At 44.2% G+C, this 19,874-nt stretch overlaps 1 protein-coding gene across 1 annotated transcript; it reads right to left on the reverse strand.

Moving 5' to 3' along the window:
* Nucleotides 1-19,074: 19,074 nt before the first annotated feature.
* On the reverse strand, nucleotides 19,075-19,486 carry LOC132695739 (uncharacterized). The gene is made up of 2 exons (XM_060660193.1): nucleotides 19,372-19,486; nucleotides 19,075-19,325 (listed from the first exon to the last, which is right to left on the reverse strand). The coding sequence occupies exons 1-2, from the start codon at nucleotides 19,484-19,486 to the stop codon at nucleotides 19,075-19,077; spliced, it is 366 nt and encodes a 121-aa protein (XP_060516176.1).
* Nucleotides 19,487-19,874: the final 388 nt, after the last annotated feature.

The following is a 19,874-nucleotide window of genomic DNA, read 5'->3' on the forward strand; positions in this document are numbered from 1 at the left end:
ATAATTCTAGCGAGGTCATAGAACTCCTTCTCTCTTGCGGTCTGTGTGATTGGCCCCCCCCAGAATCCATGGGGCCGGCGCCGACCACCGGGGCTTTCACCCGATCGGAATCAGCGGTGAGATTTACACTCACCTGGGGTACTAGTTGTTTTGTTTTGTCACACATCATGTATTATGTTTTGTTCCGGGTCCATGGCCAGTTCGTCGTCGTAATCCTATCGGCTGGGGAATGGGGTAATATATTTAGGGGACACTCCTAGTATTCGGATATCCTAATAGCGTTGGAGCGGGATCATTAGAAGGGATGTGGGGGTATTGGGGGGAAACTCCTTCTCTGGGTCCAGAAAGAGCCCAGCTAGGGTGCCTCGGGGTTGCCACACCCGTACTCACAGTGTGAGCCCCTGAGGGGAAAACTAACCAAAACTAACCAAAACTAACCAAAACTAACCAAAACTAACCAAAACTAACCAAAACTAACCAAAACTAACCAAAACTAACCAAAACTAACCAAAACTAACCAAAACTAACCAAAACTAACCAAAACTAACCAAAACTAACCAAAACTAACCAAAACTAACCAAAACTAACCAAAACTAACCAAAACTAACCAAAACTAACCAAAACTAACCAAAACTAACCAAAAACTAACCAAAACTAACCAAAACTAACCAAAACTAACCAAAACTAACCAAAACTAACCAAAACTAACCAAAACTAACCAAAACTAACCAAAACTAACCAAAACTAACCAAAACTAACCAAAACTAACCAAAACTAACCAAAACTAACCAAAACTAACCAAAACTAACCAAAACTAACCAAAACTAACCAAAACTAACCAAAACTAACCAAAACTAACCAAAACTAACCAAAACTAACCAAAACTAACCAAAACTAACCAAAACTAACCAAAACTAACCAAAACTAACCAAAACTAACCAAAACTAACCAAAACTAACCAAAACTAACCAAAACTAACCAAAACTAACCAAAACTAACCAAAACTAACCAAAACTAACCAAAACTAACCAAAACTAACCAAAACTAACCAAAACTAACCAAAACTAACCAAAACTAACCAAAACTAACCAAAACTAACCAAAACTAACCAAAACTAACCAAAACTAACCAAAACTAACCAAAACTAACCAAAACTAACCAAAACTAACCAAAACTAACCAAAACTAACCAAAACTAACCAAAACTAACCAAAACTAACCAAAACTAACCAAAACTAACCAAAACTAACCAAAACTAACCAAAACTAACCAAAACTAACCAAAACTAACCAAAACTAACCAAAACTAACCAAAACTAACCAAAACTAACCAAAACTTTTTTTTTTTTTTTTTTTTTTTTTTTTTTTTTTTCCTCGAGGGGATTAGGAAATCTGCAAACAGACACCTCGCCTGTTGTTCTGGCGGTCGAGGTAGTGTCGGGGTGGTGTCCTTGTCAATAGATCACCGACCGACTAAAACCCTTCCCCCTCGTTTTCATACCCCAGGTTAGTGGGATCGTCCTAGCGGACATGCTTCACTAGCCCGGTTGTCACCCCTATGTTTTATCCGTCTCCTCCCGCAAGTTCTACACTCTTCGACTTCATGATATCAATAATGCATTCCTGTATTGCTCCCCACTTTTCGGCCGTGTCCAGCATGCCTTCCACCACGCTCGCCGGCGTCAGAGCTTCTGTCTCTCTCCCGAGGGTTTCGCATATCCGCAGTCTCTGCGAGGTCCAGCGTGGGCAGCTGATCAGCGTGTGCTCTGCACTGTCCTCTCTATCACAGTATAAACATTTAGTGTCGGTTTTGCCTAGTCGATTAGTGTAGACCTTGAAATGGCCATGTCCGGTAAGTACTTGTGTAAGATGGTAGTCCAACTGCCGGTGCCTGCACCTCCTCCATTTGTCTATGCTTGGGATCAGTGCTCTGGTCCATCTCCCCACGGTGGATGCTTCCCATCTGCTTTGCCATTCTTGGTTCGTCCGCTCCTTCGCCCTTTGCTTTGCACCTGGGCCTCTGCCTTCTTGGGCAGCGTATCTCCTCTCCTCCACTATTAAATCCACAGGGGGGAAACCCGTTATAACCTGGACTGCTGCGCTGGAGACCGTTCTGTAGCCGCACGCCACCCTCAGGAGTGCTTTTCTTTGAACGCTTTCCAGTATTTTACGGTAGGTCTTTATCCTCATTACAGGGCTCCATATAGGTGCGGCATACATAATTGTGGACTGCACTACTCCATACAATATCCCCCTCTTTTCCGTATTTGGACCTTTGTAGTTTGGCATTAGTCTTGCGACTGACGCTAACTTCTTGGTTGCCTTTTGCGAGACCACTCTAACATGCTCCCCGAAAGAGATGTTTTCACCAATCAGGACGCCTAAATATTTTATAGCCTTAGCTGGCTTGATTACCTGGTCATTTACATTAATCTGGATATCCTGTCGGTTCCTGCGTCCACTCAGAATGACCGCCTCCGTCTTTTCCACAGCTAGTTCCAGAGTATTTGCCTGCAGCCACTTTACGACCTCCTGGAGCGCATGGTTTGCATTTAGAGTCAGTTCTTGTTTGTTTTGACCTTGTACTACTATGGCTACATCGTCAGCATAGCCTACGACGCTGGCCCCTGGGCCAAACTCCAATCTCAGTATATCGTCATAATATACATTCCATAGTAACGGGCCCAATACAGATCCTTGGGGGATTCCTGCGGATACTTTTTTCTTCTGTTTTCCAAACAGTATGACTCTATCGTCTAAGTAGTCTCTAACCAAGTTGATTAGGTATTGTGGCAACCTATTTGTTCTTAGTTTTTTAAGGAGTATCGCCCACGATGCCGAATTAAAAGCGTTTTTCACGTCAATAGTGATTAGCATACACCATCTTTCGCCTTTTCCTCGGAATTTTACTCCCTCTGCCAGGATCATCACCGCGTTTATTGCGTCTAGGGTGGACATGCCTTTTTTAAATCCATATTGATTTGCCGATATTTGTCCATTTTTTGCCAGTTCTTTTTCCAGTCTGTCCTTTATAAGGTGTTCGTACAGTTTAGCGATTGAGTTTACCAGGCACAAGGGTCTATACGAATTTGCGAGCTCAAAAGGTTTACCACTTTTGTGGATCAATACCACCTTTGTTAGTTTCCATGAAGTGGGGAATTCCTGTCTTATCAATAAGTTATTATAAAGATCCCGCAGTATTGTCGGCTCGCCTTTTGCCAGTATCTTGATTACCTCCGGTGGAATACCGTCTGGGCCCGGCGCTTTCCTCACTTTTAACTTGGCTGCTGCTGTGGCTATTTCTTGCGTGCTGAAGAGCGGTATCTCGCTTGTGTATATGGGGGTCAGCAGAATCTCGCTCCTGTCAGGAAAAAGTGTTTCCACTATCTGCTTCAACCCAGAGTCGGGAAGTGTAAATGGAGGACCAGCCTCTGTGAAGTTTTTCTTTATTATCTTATACCCTTCTCCCCAGATGTTATCGTTTAGCTCTTCCAGTAGTAGTCGCCACCTTTTCTTCTTTTCTTTGGAGATCATTTTCCTCAGTCCGTTCCTCACCTCTTTGTATACTTGCCACATTTCTGTGAGTAAGCCATTTACCTCCCTTGTGCTCCTATGTCTTGCTGCCCTGGTGTAGACTCTCCTTTTCGCTATGCACTCCTTTCTTTTGTTTGCAATATCCTCGTTCCACCAGTACGGTACCGTTGACATTGCTGCGCCCCCTTTCTTAGATTTTTTAACTGCTTCTTTGAGCATTTCCTCCAGTGAGAGCGGATCCAGCGGCATCGTTTTGCATGTGATAGTGAGTTTTTCTCTTAAGTTAGTGAGTAGTCTATCCTGGTCCAGATACAGTTTACGTCGCATTTCCATCTTTTTTGGGGTATTGTCTTTCACTTCGAAAAATATGTACTTATGTGGGGAAAGGGACTCGTTTTCGAGGACCTCCCAGTTACTAACCCTAGCTGCAAGATTTCGTGTGGAAAAGGTAATATCTATATAGGATTTCTGCTGCCTTCTTTCGAATGTTGGTATGCCTCCCTTGTTGTGAGCTACCAGTCCAACTCTGGCACACGCTTCCGACAGTACCTGTCCCCTCCTGTCCATAATCGGGGATCCCCATTCCGGAGACTTCGCGTTGAAGTCCCCAAGAACAATACACTCTCTGTTACTGGCAGCAATCAGGTCAGCAAGATTATCAACATACCGCTCGTACTCTTGTAAACCTATATTAGGTGACACATAGCAGCCATATATATTGAATTTATCTGCTTCCACCATCACTATTCCGTCCTCTCTTTTGGTTCTACTAACTTTGACATCTTTATTCATGAAGTATACCGCCACATCCAATCTCTTGTCAACCGTCCATCTCTTGTTTTTCACAATTCTTTTATTTGGTTCACTTGCAACTATAATATCTACGTTCTTCTCGTTCGCTGTTAAGAACGCCAAATCATGGGACCCTTCAGACCTGTCAGAGTTTATTTGTAGAAACTTCACTATGTTTACTGTAGGTTAGGTCCTCCGTCCCTGTATTCCCACGCATTACGCCTTCTTTTGGACGACAGTGCCCTGCGGAAGACTTTACAGCTACCCGTACCGGCCCTGTGTCCTTTCTCCTGACATAGAGGGCACGCCTCTTCTAGGCTACAGCTTTGGCTGTTGTGACCCGTTGTCCCACATTTATAGCAAAGTTCCCTCCTATCAGGTCCCGTGCACTCATATGCGCGATGCTCGTATGACCAACACTTGAAACACCTCTCTATATTTAAACGTGGTTCTAGTCTGCACCTTACAAGCCCTATTCGCAGTTCCTTATGTTTGCTGAGTAGCTCCTCCGCCTCTTTGTCCTGTATCATTAGCGTGACCGCCTGTGTATCTCCAGCCCCTGGTCTAAGTTTAGATAGTCGGAGATCGCTTGTTTTAAGATTCCCGACTTTGGACTCGATGGCTTCAACAACCTCTTCCTCCGTTGCAGTGGCATCCAATCCTCTTATATGTATCGCTGTAAGTGATGATCTCTCCATTCCAATAATATTTGTCTTTATGCTGGTTGATAACTCTTGTATCTGCTTTTGAGCTTCTGACAACGCCACCTCGTCCTTTTCCATTACTATTAGCAGTTTGCCGTCTTTTGTCTTCCTTATGTGTTTTATTTTTTCACTTGCCTGTGTATTTATTAATTTGGCCTTGATTTCTCTCAACGTTTCTTTATAGTCCTTGTGTTTGTGTTGCACCATCAATGCGTACGTTGGTCGTTCTTTTCTATTATTTGTTGGCTTGTTTTCCTGAGTTTCTTCTACTCTGCCTTTAGCTTGATACACTTTCGTGGTGTATATTACCACGTTAGTTAACGTCCTCCTGAATATCGCTTCGGTCATCTTTCTCATTTTATCAAGGTGTAGATTATTTAGATGATGAAGGGCAACCCATTCGTCGTGCTCTGTCTCCTTCCGTAGCTTCATCAGTACGTCCCAGAATTTTTCTTGTTCTGCCTCTATTTGTATCTTGATGATCTTTTGTCCAGTAGTTGGCTCCTCCCTATCCGATTTAATCCTGGTTGTCTGTTCCATCACTACAAATTCACCTTCAACGTTGGCTAATTCTTGGTAGCGACTTTTGTATTGTGACTGTATACTTCTCTCCAACTTAGGGTCGGAAGGTTCGACGAAGACTACTTTGACCGTTGACGCTTTAGTATATAACGGATTTCCGACCTTTATTTCAGTGTGTTCAAAAACTTCTTTTGGCCAGTTGTGCCCTTCAATTTCCTTGTATTCGTTATAATTTCTTATCGAGTCGAGTTTAGAGGCCGTTATGTATTCAGGCTCTTGCCCTGTCTGGGTCCCTATGGTTTGGGTATGTGGGTTGATTCCATTTCTACGAACACTTGTCCCATCCGGGATTTGGATCAGGGCTTCCGTGTCAGTTTGCACCTCCTGCTCTCTTGACTCAGACTGCACGGTTTGTATATCGGCATCAAAAGTCATACAGTCTACGGGTTTATATTTTCTATCTTGGATCCATTCCCACAAGGTCCTTCTGCTGAGGATATCCCTCTGCTTTCCTAATTTCGACGTAGTCTCTTTTATTTCCCTTTTTGTGTTCGGGTTCTGCTCCACCGCTCTGGTCAGATTTCTAACCAAGCGGTCCACCTCCTTCAGGGCTGCTGTAAGTTCGAAGGCAATCGGGCATGGAGTCCTTTTTGTGGTGTCTTCTTGCATGTATCTCCTGTGTTCTTCTTCACTCTTTCTTTTCCGTCCATCCGTTTCATTCTCGTTGGAAATAGCTCTGCGAATTCCTGGTCTTAATAGTCCTTGTAACAGTCTATCTTCCTCCTTAGATAATTCTAGCGAGGTCATAGAACTCCTTCTCTCTTGCGGTCTGTGTGATTGGCCCCCCCCAGAATCCATGGGGCCGGCGCCGACCACCGGGGCTTTCACCCGATCGGAATCAGCGGTGAGATTTACACTCACCTGGGGTACTAGTTGTTTTGTTTTGTCACACATCATGTATTATGTTTTGTTCCGGGTCCATGGCCAGTTCGTCGTCGTAATCCTATCGGCTGGGGAATGGGGTAATATATTTAGGGGACACTCCTAGTATTCGGATATCCTAATAGCGTTGGAGCGGGATCATTAGAAGGGATGTGGGGGTATTGGGGGGAAACTCCTTCTCTGGGTCCAGAAAGAGCCCAGCTAGGGTGCCTCGGGGTTGCCACACCCGTACTCACAGTGTGAGCCCCTGAGGGGAAAACTAACCAAAACTAACCAAAACTAACCAAAACTAACCAAAACTAACCAAAACTAACCAAAACTAACCAAAACTAACCAAAACTAACCAAAACTAACCAAAACTAACCAAAACTAACCAAAACTAACCAAAACTAACCAAAACTAACCAAAACTAACCAAAACTAACCAAAACTAACCAAAACTAACCAAAACTAACCAAAACTAACCAAAACTAACCAAAACTAACCAAAACTAACCAAAACTAACCAAAACTAACCAAAACTAACCAAAACTAACCAAAACTAACCAAAACTAACCAAAACTAACCAAAACTAACCAAAACTAACCAAAACTAACCAAAACTAACCAAAACTAACCAAAACTAACCAAAACTAACCAAAACTAACCAAAACTAACCAAAACTAACCAAAACTAACCAAAACTAACCAAAACTAACCAAAACTAACCAAAACTAACCAAAACTAACCAAAACTAACCAAAACTAACCAAAACTAACCAAAACTAACCAAAACTAACCAAAACTAACCAAAACTAACCAAAACTAACCAAAACTTTTTTTTTTTTTTTTTTTTTTTTTTTTTTTTTTTTTTTTTTTTTTTCCTCGAGGGGATTAGGAAATCTGCAAACAGACACCTCGCCTGTTGTTCTGGCGGTCGAGGTAGTGTCGGGGTGGTGTCCTTGTCAATAGATCACCGACCGACTAAAACCCTTCCCCCTCGCTTTCGTACCCCAGGTTAGTGGGATCGTCCTAGCGGACATGCTTCACTAGCCCGGTTGTCACCCCTATGTTTTATCCGTCTCCTCCCGCAAGTTCTACACTCTTCGACTTCATGATATCAATAATGCATTCCTGTATTGCTCCCCACTTTTCGGCCGTGTCCAGCATGCCTTCCACCACGCTCGCCGGCGTCAGAGCTTCTGTCTCTCTCCCGAGGGTTTCGCATATCCGCAGTCTCTGCGAGGTCCAGCGTGGGCAGCTGATCAGCGTGTGCTCTGCACTGTCCTCTCTATCACAGTATAAACATTTAGTGTCGGTTTTGCCTAGTCGATTAGTGTAGACCTTGAAATGGCCATGTCCGGTAAGTACTTGTGTAAGATGGTAGTCCAACTGCCGGTGCCTGCACCTCCTCCATTTGTCTATGCTTGGGATCAGTGCTCTGGTCCATCTCCCCACGGTGGATGCTTCCCATCTGCTTTGCCATTCTTGGTTCGTCCGCTCCTTCGCCCTTTGCTTTGCACCTGGGCCACTGCCTTCTTGGGCAGCGTATCTCCTCTCCTCCACTATTAAATCCACAGGGGGGAAACCCGTTATAACCTGGACTGCTGCGCTGGAGACCGTTCTGTAGCCGCACGCCACCCTCAGGAGTGCTTTTCTTTGAACGCTTTCCAGTATTTTACGGTAGGTCTTTATCCTCATTACAGGGCTCCATATAGGTGCGGCATACATAATTGTGGACTGCACTACTCCATACAATATCCCCCTCTTTTCCGTATTTGGACCTTTGTAGTTTGGCATTAGTCTTGCGACTGACGCTAACTTCTTGGTTGCCTTTTGCGAGACCACTCTAACATGCTCCCCGAAAGAGATGTTTTCACCAATCAGGACGCCTAAATATTTTATAGCCTTAGCTGGCTTGATTACCTGGTCATTTACATTAATCTGGATATCCTGTCGGTTCCTGCGTCCACTCAGAATGACCGCCTCCGTCTTTTCCACAGCTAGTTCCAGAGTATTTGCCTGCAACCACTTTACGACCTCCTGGAGCGCATGGTTTGCATTTAGAGTCAGTTCTTGTTTGTTTTGACCTTGTACTACTATGGCTACATCGTCAGCATAGCCTACGACGCTGGCCCCTGGGCCAAACTCCAATCTCAGTATATCGTCATAATATACATTCCATAGTAACGGGCCCAGTACAGATCCTTGGGGGATTCCTGCGGATACTTTTTTCTTCTGTTTTCCAAACAGTATGACTCTATCGTCTAAGTAGTCTCTAACCAAGTTGATTAGGTATTGTGGCAACCTATTTGTTCTTAGTTTTTTAAGGAGTATCGCCCACGATGCCGAATTAAAAGCGTTTTTCACGTCAATAGTGATTAGCATACACCATCTTTCGCCTTTTCCTCGGAATTTTACTCCCTCTGCCAGGATCATCACCGCGTTTATTGCGTCTAGGGTGGACATGCCTTTTTTAAATCCATACTGATTTGCCGATATTTGTCCATTTCTTGCCAGTTCTTTTTCCAGTCTGTCCTTTATAAGGTGTTCGTACAGTTTAGCGATTGAGTTTACCAGGCACAAGGGTCTATACGAATTTGCGAGCTCAAAAGGTTTACCACTTTTGTGGGTCAATACCACCTTTGTTAGTTTCCATGAAGTGGGGAATTCCTGTCTTATCAATAAGTTATTATAAAGATCCCGCAGTATTGTCGGCTCGCCTTTTGCCAGTATCTTGATTACCTCCGGTGGAATACCGTCTGGGCCCGGCGCTTTCCTCACTTTTAACTTGGCTGCTGCTGTGGCTATTTCTTGCGTGCTGAAGAGCGGTATCTCGCTTGTGTATATGGGGGTCAGCAGAATCTCGCTCCTGTCAGGAAAAAGTGTTTCCACTATCTGCTTCAACCCAGAGTCGGGAAGTGTAAATGGAGGACCAGCCTCTGTGAAGTTTTTCTTTATTATCTTATACCCTTCTCCCCAGATGTTATCGTTTAGCTCTTCCAGTAGTAGTCGCCACCTTTTCTTCTTTTCTTTGGAGATCATTTTCCTCAGTCCGTTCCTCACCTCTTTGTATACTTGCCACATTTCTGTGAGTAAGCCATTTACCTCCCTTGTGCTCCTATGTCTTGCTGCCCTGGTGTAGACTCTCCTTTTCGCTATGCACTCCTTTCTTTTGTTTGCAATATCCTCGTTCCACCAGTACGGTACCGTTGACATTGCTGCGCCCCCTTTCTTAGATTTTTTAACTGCTTCTTTGAGCATTTCCTCCAGTAAGAGCGGATCCAGCGGCATCGTTTTGCATGTGATAGTGAGTTTTTCTCTTAAGTTAGTGAGTAGTCTATCCTGGTCCAGATACAGTTTACGTCGCATTTCCATCTTTTTTGGGGTATTGTCTTTCACTTCGAAAAATATGTACTTATGTGGGGAAAGGGACTCGTTTTCGAGGACCTCCCAGTTACTAACCCTAGCTGCAAGATTTCGTGTGGAAAAGGTAATATCTATATAGGATTTCTGCTGCCTTCTTTCGAATGTTGGTATGCCTCCCTTGTTGTGAGCTACCAGTCCAACTCTGGCACACGCTTCCGACAGTACCTGTCCCCTCCTGTCCATAATCGGGGATCCCCATTCCGGAGACTTCGCGTTGAAGTCCCCAAGAACAATACACTCTCTGTTACTGGCAGCAATCAGGTCAGCAAGATTATCAACATACCGCTCGTACTCTTGTAAACCTATATTAGGTGACACATAGCAGCCATATATATTGAATTTATCTGCTTCCACCATCACTATTCCGTCCTCTCTTTTGGTTCTACTAACTTTGACATCTTTATTCATGAAGTATACCGCCACATCCAATCTCTTGTCAACCGTCCATCTCTTGTTTTTCACAATTCTTTTATTTGGTTCACTTGCAACTATAATATCTACGTTCTTCTCGTTCGCTGTTAAGAACGCCAAATCATGGGACCCTTCAGACCTGTCAGAGTTTATTTGTAGAAACTTCACTATGTTTACTGTAGGTTAGGTCCTCCGTCCCTGTATTCCCACGCATTACGCCTTCTTTTGGACGACAGTGCCCTGCGGAAGACTTTACAGCTACCCGCACCGGCCCTGTGTCCTTTCTCCTGACATAGAGGGCACGCCTCTTCTAGGCTACAGTTTTGGCTGTTGTGACCCGTTGTCCCACATTTATAGCAAAGTTCCCTCCTATCAGGTCCCGTGCACTCATATGCGCGATGCTCGTATGACCAACATTTGAAACACCTCTCTATATTTAAACGTGGTTCTAGTCTGCACCTTACAAGCCCTATTCGCAGTTCCTTATGTTTGCTGAGCAGCTCCTCCGCCTCTTTGTCCTGTATCATTAGCGTGACCGCCTGTGTATCTCCAGCCCCTGGTCTAAGTTTAGATAGTCGGAGATCGCTTGTATTAAGATTCCCGACTTTGGACTCGATGGCTTCAACAACCTCTTCCTCCGTTGCAGTGGCATCCAATCCTCTTATATGTATCGCTGTAAGTGATGATCTCTCCATTCCAATAATATTTGTCTTTATGCTGGTTGATAACTCTTGTATCTGCTTTTGAGCTTCTGACAACGCCACCTCGTCCTTTTCCATTACTATTAGCAGTTTGCCGTCTTTTGTCTTCCTTATGTGTTTTATTTTTTCACTTGCCTGTGTATTTATTAATTTGGCCTTGATTTCTCTCAACGTTTCTTTATAGTCCTTGTGTTTGTGTTGCACCATCAATGCGTACGTTGGTCGTTCTTTTCTATTATTTGTTGGCTTGTTTTCCTGAGTTTCTTCTACTCTGCCTTTAGCTTGATACACTTTCGTGGTGTATATTACCACGTTAGTTAACGTCCTCCTGAATATCGCTTCGGTCATCTTTCTCATTTTATCAAGGTGTAGATTATTTAGATGATGAAGGGCAACCCATTCGTCGTGCTCTGTCTCCTTCCGTAGCTTCATCAGTACGTCCCAGAATTTTTCTTGTTCTGCCTCTATTTGTATCTTGATGATCTTTTGTCCAGTAGTTGGCTCCTCCCTATCCGATTTAATCCTGGTTGTCTGTTCCATCACTACAAATTCACCTTCAACGTTGGCTAATTCTTGGTAGCGACTTTTGTATTGCGACTGTATACTTCTCTCCAACTTAGGGTCGGAAGGTTCGACGAAGACTACTTTGACCGTTGACGCTTTAGTATATAACGGATTTCCGACCTTTATTTCAGTGTGTTCAAAAACTTCTTTTGGCCAGTTGTGCCCTTCAATTTCCTTGTATTCGTTATAATTTCTTATCGAGTCGAGTTTAGAGGCCGTTATGTATTCAGGCTCTTGCCCTGTCTGGGTCCCTATGGTTTGGGTATGTGGGTTGATTCCATTTCTACGAACACTTGTCCCATCCGGGATTTGGATCAGGGCTTCCGTGTCAGTTTGCACCTCCTGCTCTCTTGACTCAGACTGCACGGTTTGTATATCGGCATCAAAAGTCATACAGTCTACGGGTTTATATTTTCTATCTTGGATCCATTCCCACAAGGTCCTTCTGCTGAGGATATCCCTCTGCTTTCCTAATTTCGACGTAGTCTCTTTTATTTCCCTTTTTGTGTTCGGGTTCTGCTCCACCGCTCTGGTCAGATTTCTAACCAAGCGGTCCACCTCCTTCAGGGCTGCTGTAAGTTCGAAGGCAATCGGGCATGGAGTCCTTTTTGTGGTGTCTTCTTGCATGTATCTCCTGTGTTCTTCTTCACTCTTTCTTTTCCGTCCATCCGTTTCATTCTCGTTGGAAATAGCTCTGCGAATTCCTGGTCTTAATAGTCCTTGTAACAGTCTATCTTCCTCCTTAGATAATTCTAGCGAGGTCATAGAACTCCTTCTCTCTTGCGGTCTGTGTGATTGGCCCCCCCCAGAATCCATGGGGCCGGCGCCGACCACCGGGGCTTTCACCCGATCGGAATCAGCGGTGAGATTTACACTCACCTGGGGTACTAGTTGTTTTGTTTTGTCACACATCATGTATCATGTTTTGTTCCGGGTCCATGGCCAGTTCGTCGTCGTAATCCTATCGGCTAGGGAATGGGGTAATATATTTAGGGGACACTCCTAGTATTCGGATATCCTAATAGCGTTGGAGCGGGATCATTAGAAGGGATGTGGGGGTATTGGGGGGAAACTCCTTCTCTGGGTCCAGAAAGAGCCCAGCTAGGGTGCCTCGGGGTTGCCACACCCGTACTCACAGTGTGAGCCCCTGAGGGGAAAACTAACCAAAACTAACCAAAACTAACCAAAACTAACCAAAACTAACCAAAACTAACCAAAACTAACCAAAACTAACCAAAACTAACCAAAACTAACCAAAACTAACCAAAACTAACCAAAACTAACCAAAACTAACCAAAACTAACCAAAACTAACCAAAACTAACCAAAACTAACCAAAACTAACCAAAACTAACCAAAACTAACCAAAACTAACCAAAACTAACCAAAACTAACCAAAACTAACCAAAACTAACCAAAACTAACTGTCTCTCTCCCGAGGGTTTCGCATATCCGCAGTCTCTGCGAGGTCCAGCGTGGGCAGCTGATCAGCGTGTGCTCTGCACTGTCCTCTCTATCACAGTATAAACATTTAGTGTCGGTTTTGCCTAGTCGATTAGTGTAGACCTTGAAATGGCCATGTCCGGTAAGTACTTGTGTAAGATGGTAGTCCAACTGCCGGTGCCTGCACCTCCTCCATTTGTCTATGCTTGGGATCAGTGCTCTGGTCCATCTCCCCACGGTGGATGCTTCCCATCTGCTTTGCCATTCTTGGTTCGTCCGCTCCTTCGCCCTTTGCTTTGCACCTGGGCCACTGCCTTCTTGGGCAGCGTATCTCCTCTCCTCCACTATTAAATCCACAGGGGGGAAACCCGTTATAACCTGGACTGCTGCGCTGGAGACCGTTCTGTAGCCGCACGCCACCCTCAGGAGTGCTTTTCTTTGAACGCTTTCCAGTATTTTACGGTAGGTCTTTATCCTCATTACAGGGCTCCATATAGGTGCGGCATACATAATTGTGGACTGCACTACTCCATACAATATCCCCCTCTTTTCCGTATTTGGACCTTTGTAGTTTGGCATTAGTCTTGCGACTGACGCTAACTTCTTGGTTGCCTTTTGCGAGACCACTCTAACATGCTCCCCGAAAGAGATGTTTTCACCAATCAGGACGCCTAAATATTTTATAGCCTTAGCTGGCTTGATTACCTGGTCATTTACATTAATCTGGATATCCTGTCGGTTCCTGCGTCCACTCAGAATGACCGCCTCCGTCTTTTCCACAGCTAGTTCCAGAGTATTTGCCTGCAGCCACTTTACGACCTCCTGGAGCGCATGGTTTGCATTTAGAGTCAGTTCTTGTTTGTTTTGACCTTGTACTACTATGGCTACATCGTCAGCATAGCCTACGACGCTGGCCCCTGGGCCAAACTCCAATCTCAGTATATCGTCATAATATACATTCCATAGTAACGGGCCCAGTACAGATCCTTGGGGGATTCCTGCGGATACTTTTTTCTTCTGTTTTCCAAACAGTATGACTCTATCGTCTAAGTAGTCTCTAACCAAGTTGATTAGGTATTGTGGCAACCTATTTGTTCTTAGTTTTTTAAGGAGTATCGCCCACGATGCCGAATTAAAAGCGTTTTTCACGTCAATAGTGATTAGCATACACCATCTTTCGCCTTTTCCTCGGAATTTTACTCCCTCTGCCAGGATCATCACCGCGTTTATTGCGTCTAGGGTGGACATGCCTTTTTTAAATCCATACTGATTTGCCGATATTTGTCCATTTCTTGCCAGTTCTTTTTCCAGTCTGTCCTTTATAAGGTGTTCGTACAGTTTAGCGATTGAGTTTACCAGGCACAAGGGTCTATACGAATTTGCGAGCTCAAAAGGTTTACCACTTTTGTGGGTCAATACCACCTTTGTTAGTTTCCATGAAGTGGGGAATTCCTGTCTTATCAATAAGTTATTATAAAGATCCCGCAGTATTGTCGGCTCGCCTTTTGCCAGTATCTTGATTACCTCCGGTGGAATACCGTCTGGGCCCGGCGCTTTCCTCACTTTTAACTTGGCTGCTGCTGTGGCTATTTCTTGCGTGCTGAAGAGCGGTATCTCGCTTGTGTATATGGGGGTCAGCAGAATCTCGCTCCTGTCAGGAAAAAGTGTTTCCACTATCTGCTTCAACCCAGAGTCGGGAAGTGTAAATGGAGGACCAGCCTCTGTGAAGTTTTTCTTTATTATCTTATACCCTTCTCCCCAGATGTTATCGTTTAGCTCTTCCAGTAGTAGTCGCCACCTTTTCTTCTTTTCTTTGGAGATCATTTTCCTCAGTCCGTTCCTCACCTCTTTGTATACTTGCCACATTTCTGTGAGTAAGCCATTTACCTCCCTTGTGCTCCTATGTCTTGCTGCCCTGGTGTAGACTCTCCTTTTCGCTATGCACTCCTTTCTTTTGTTTGCAATATCCTCGTTCCACCAGTACGGTACCGTTGACATTGCTGCGCCCCCTTTCTTAGATTTTTTAACTGCTTCTTTGAGCATTTCCTCCAGTAAGAGCGGATCCAGCGGCATCGTTTTGCATGTGATAGTGAGTTTTTCTCTTAAGTTAGTGAGTAGTCTATCCTGGTCCAGATACAGTTTACGTCGCATTTCCATCTTTTTTGGGGTATTGTCTTTCACTTCGAAAAATATGTACTTATGTGGGGAAAGGGACTCGTTTTCGAGGACCTCCCAGTTACTAACCCTAGCTGCAAGATTTCGTGTGGAAAAGGTAATATCTATATAGGATTTCTGCTGCCTTCTTTCGAATGTTGGTATGCCTCCCTTGTTGTGAGCTACCAGTCCAACTCTGGCACACGCTTCCGACAGTACCTGTCCCCTCCTGTCCATAATCGGGGATCCCCATTCCGGAGACTTCGCGTTGAAGTCCCCAAGAACAATACACTCTCTGTTACTGGCAGCAATCAGGTCAGCAAGATTATCAACATACCGCTCGTACTCTTGTAAACCTATATTAGGTGACACATAGCAGCCATATATATTGAATTTATCTGCTTCCACCATCACTATTCCGTCCTCTCTTTTGGTTCTACTAACTTTGACATCTTTATTCATGAAGTATACCGCCACATCCAATCTCTTGTCAACCGTCCATCTCTTGTTTTTCACAATTCTTTTATTTGGTTCACTTGCAACTATAATATCTACGTTCTTCTCGTTCGCTGTTAAGAACGCCAAATCATGGGACCCTTCAGACCTGTCAGAGTTTATTTGTAGAAACTTCACTATGTTTACTGTAGGTTAGGTCCTCCGTCCCTGTATTCCCACGCATTACGCCTTCTTTTGGACGACAGTGCCCTGCGGAAGACTTTACAGCTACCCGCACCGGCCCTGTGTCCTTTCTCCTGACATAGAGGGCACGCCTCTTCTAGGCTACAGTTTTGGCTGTTGTGACCCGTTGTCCCACATTTATAGCAAAGTTCCCTCCTATCAGGTCCCGTGCACTCATATGCGCGATGCTCGTATGACCAACATTTGAAACACCTCTCTATATTTAAACGTGGTTCTAGTCTGCACCTTACAAGCCCTATTCGCAGTTCCTTATGTTTGCTGAGCAGCTCCTCCGCCTCTTTGTCCTGTATCATTAGCGTGACCGCCTGTGTATCTCCAGCCCCTGGTCTAAGTTTAGATAGTCGGAGATCGCTTGTATTAAGATTCCCGACTTTGGACTCGATGGCTTCAACAACCTCTTCCTCCGTTGCAGTGGCATCCAATCCTCTTATATGTATCGCTGTAAGTGATGATCTCTCCATTCCAATAATATTTGTCTTTATGCTGGTTGATAACTCTTGTATCTGCTTTTGAGCTTCTGACAACGCCACCTCGTCCTTTTCCATTACTATTAGCAGTTTGCCGTCTTTTGTCTTCCTTATGTGTTTTATTTTTTCACTTGCCTGTGTATTTATTAATTTGGCCTTGATTTCTCTCAACGTTTCTTTATAGTCCTTGTGTTTGTGTTGCACCATCAATGCGTACGTTGGTCGTTCTTTTCTATTATTTGTTGGCTTGTTTTCCTGAGTTTCTTCTACTCTGCCTTTAGCTTGATACACTTTCGTGGTGTATATTACCACGTTAGTTAACGTCCTCCTGAATATCGCTTCGGTCATCTTTCTCATTTTATCAAGGTGTAGATTATTTAGATGATGAAGGGCAACCCATTCGTCGTGCTCTGTCTCCTTCCGTAGCTTCATCAGTACGTCCCAGAATTTTTCTTGTTCTGCCTCTATTTGTATCTTGATGATCTTTTGTCCAGTAGTTGGCTCCTCCCTATCCGATTTAATCCTGGTTGTCTGTTCCATCACTACAAATTCACCTTCAACGTTGGCTAATTCTTGGTAGCGACTTTTGTATTGCGACTGTATACTTCTCTCCAACTTAGGGTCGGAAGGTTCGACGAAGACTACTTTGACCGTTGACGCTTTAGTATATAACGGATTTCCGACCTTTATTTCAGTGTGTTCAAAAACTTCTTTTGGCCAGTTGTGCCCTTCAATTTCCTTGTATTCGTTATAATTTCTTATCGAGTCGAGTTTAGAGGCCGTTATGTATTCAGGCTCTTGCCCTGTCTGGGTCCCTATGGTTTGGGTATGTGGGTTGATTCCATTTCTACGAACACTTGTCCCATCCGGGATTTGGATCAGGGCTTCCGTGTCAGTTTGCACCTCCTGCTCTCTTGACTCAGACTGCACGGTTTGTATATCGGCATCAAAAGTCATACAGTCTACGGGTTTATATTTTCTATCTTGGATCCATTCCCACAAGGTCCTTCTGCTGAGGATATCCCTCTGCTTTCCTAATTTCGACGTAGTCTCTTTTATTTCCCTTTTTGTGTTCGGGTTCTGCTCCACCGCTCTGGTCAGATTTCTAACCAAGCGGTCCACCTCCTTCAGGGCTGCTGTAAGTTCGAAGGCAATCGGGCATGGAGTCCTTTTTGTGGTGTCTTCTTGCATGTATCTCCTGTGTTCTTCTTCACTCTTTCTTTTCCGTCCATCCGTTTCATTCTCGTTGGAAATAGCTCTGCGAATTCCTGGTCTTAATAGTCCTTGTAACAGTCTATCTTCCTCCTTAGATAATTCTAGCGAGGTCATAGAACTCCTTCTCTCTTGCGGTCTGTGTGATTGGCCCCCCCCAGAATCCATGGGGCCGGCGCCGACCACCGGGGCTTTCACCCGATCGGAATCAGCGGTGAGATTTACACTCACCTGGGGTACTAGTTGTTTTGTTTTGTCACACATCATGTATTATGTTTTGTTCCGGGTCCATGGCCAGTTCGTCGTCGTAATCCTATCGGCTAGGGAATGGGGTAATATATTTAGGGGACACTCCTAGTATTCGGATATCCTAATAGCGTTGGAGCGGGATCATTAGAAGGGATGTGGGGGTATTGGGGGGAAACTCCTTCTCTGGGTCCAGAAAGAGCCCAGCTAGGGTGCCTCGGGGTTGCCACACCCGTACTCACAGTGTGAGCCCCTGAGGGGAAAACTAACCAAAACTAACCAAAACTAACCAAAACTAACCAAAACTAACCAAAACTAACCAAAACTAACCAAAACTAACCAAAACTAACCAAAACTAACCAAAACTAACCAAAACTAACCAAAACTAACCAAAACTAACCAAAACTAACCAAAACTAACCAAAACTAACCAAAACTAACCAAAACTAACCAAAACTAACCAAAACTAACCAAAACTAACCAAAACTAACCAAAACTAACCAAAACTAACCAAAACTAACCAAAACTAACCAAAACTAACCAAAACTAACCAAAACTAACCAAAACTAACCAAAACTAACCAAAACTAACCAAAACTAACCAAAACTAACCAAAACTAACCAAAACTAACCAAAACTAACCAAAACTAACCAAAACTAACCAAAACTAACCAAAACTAACCAAAACTAACCAAAACTAACCAAAACTAACCAAAACTAACCAAAACTAACCAAAACTAACCAAAACTAACCAAAACTAACCAAAACTAACCAAAACTAACCAAAACTAACCAAAACTAACCAAAACTAACCAAAACTAACCAAAACTAACCAAAACTAACCAAAACTAACCAAAACTAACCAAAACTAACCAAAACTAACCAAAACTAACCAAAACTAACCAAAACTAACCAAAACTAACCAAAACTAACCAAAACTAACCAAAACTAACCAAAACTAACCAAAACTAACCAAAACTAACCAAAACTAACCAAAACTAACCAAAACTAACCAAAACTAACCAAAACTAACCAAAACTAACCAAAACTTTTTTTTTTTTTTTTTTTTTTTTTTTTTTTTTTTTTTTTTTTTTTCCTCGAGGGGATTAGGAAATCTGCAAACAGACACCTCGCCTGTTGTTCTGGCGGTCGAGGTAGTGTCGGGGTGGTGTCCTTGTCAATAGATCACCGACCGACTAAAACCCTTCCCCCTCGTTTTCATACCCCAGGTTAGTGGGATCGTCCTAGCGGACATGCTTCACTAGCCCGGTTGTCACCCCTATGTTTTATCCGTCTCCTCCCGCAAGTTCTACACTCTTCGACTTCTTGATATCAATAATGCATTCCTGTATTGCTCCCCACTTTTCGGCCGTGTCCAGCATGCCTTCCACCACGCTCGCCGGCGTCAGAGCTTCTGTCTCTCTCCCGAGGGTTTCGCATATCCGCAGTCTCTGCGAGGTCCAGCGTGGGCAGCTGATCAGCGTGTGCTCTGCACTGTCCTCTCTATCACAGTATAAACATTTAGTGTCGGTTTTGCCTAGTCGATTAGTGTAGACCTTGAAATGGCCATGTCCGGTAAGTACTTGTGTAAGATGGTAGTCCAACTGCCGGTGCCTGCACCTCCTCCATTTGTCTATGCTTGGGATCAGTGCTCTGGTCCATCTCCCCACGGTGGATGCTTCCCATCTGCTTTGCCATTCTTGGTTCGTCCGCTCCTTCGCCCTTTGCTTTGCACCTGGGCCTCTGCCTTCTTGGGCAGCGTATCTCCTCTCCTCCACTATTAAATCCACAGGGGGGAAACCCGTTATAACCTGGACTGCTGCGCTGGAGACCGTTCTGTAGCCGCACGCCACCCTCAGGAGTGCTTTTCTTTGAACGCTTTCCAGTATTTTACGGTAGGTCTTTATCCTCATTACAGGGCTCCATATAGGTGCGGCATACATAATTGTGGACTGCACTACTCCATACAATATCCCCCTCTTTTCCGTATTTGGACCTTTGTAGTTTGGCATTAGTCTTGCGACTGACGCTAACTTCTTGGTTGCCTTTTGCGAGACCACTCTAACATGCTCCCCGAAAGAGATGT

The sequence above is a fragment of the Cylas formicarius genome, unplaced genomic scaffold (assembly GCF_029955315.1).
Source record: "Cylas formicarius isolate icCylForm1 unplaced genomic scaffold, icCylForm1.1 PGA_scaffold_12__32_contigs__length_19106922, whole genome shotgun sequence".
Classification (NCBI taxonomy): domain Eukaryota; kingdom Metazoa; phylum Arthropoda; class Insecta; order Coleoptera; family Brentidae; genus Cylas; species Cylas formicarius.

What these genes read in the sequence shown, in the direction of transcription:
- LOC132695739 (XM_060660193.1), bottom strand. Translation starts at nt 19,486, where the DNA reads ATGGCAAAGCAGATGGGAAGCATCCACCGTGGGGAGATGGACCAGAGC. An exon ending in TGGACTACCATCTTACACAA is followed by an intron (nt 19,326 to 19,371) that starts GTACTTACCGGA and finishes CTAATCGACTAG; the next exon opens with GCAAAACCGACACTAAATGT.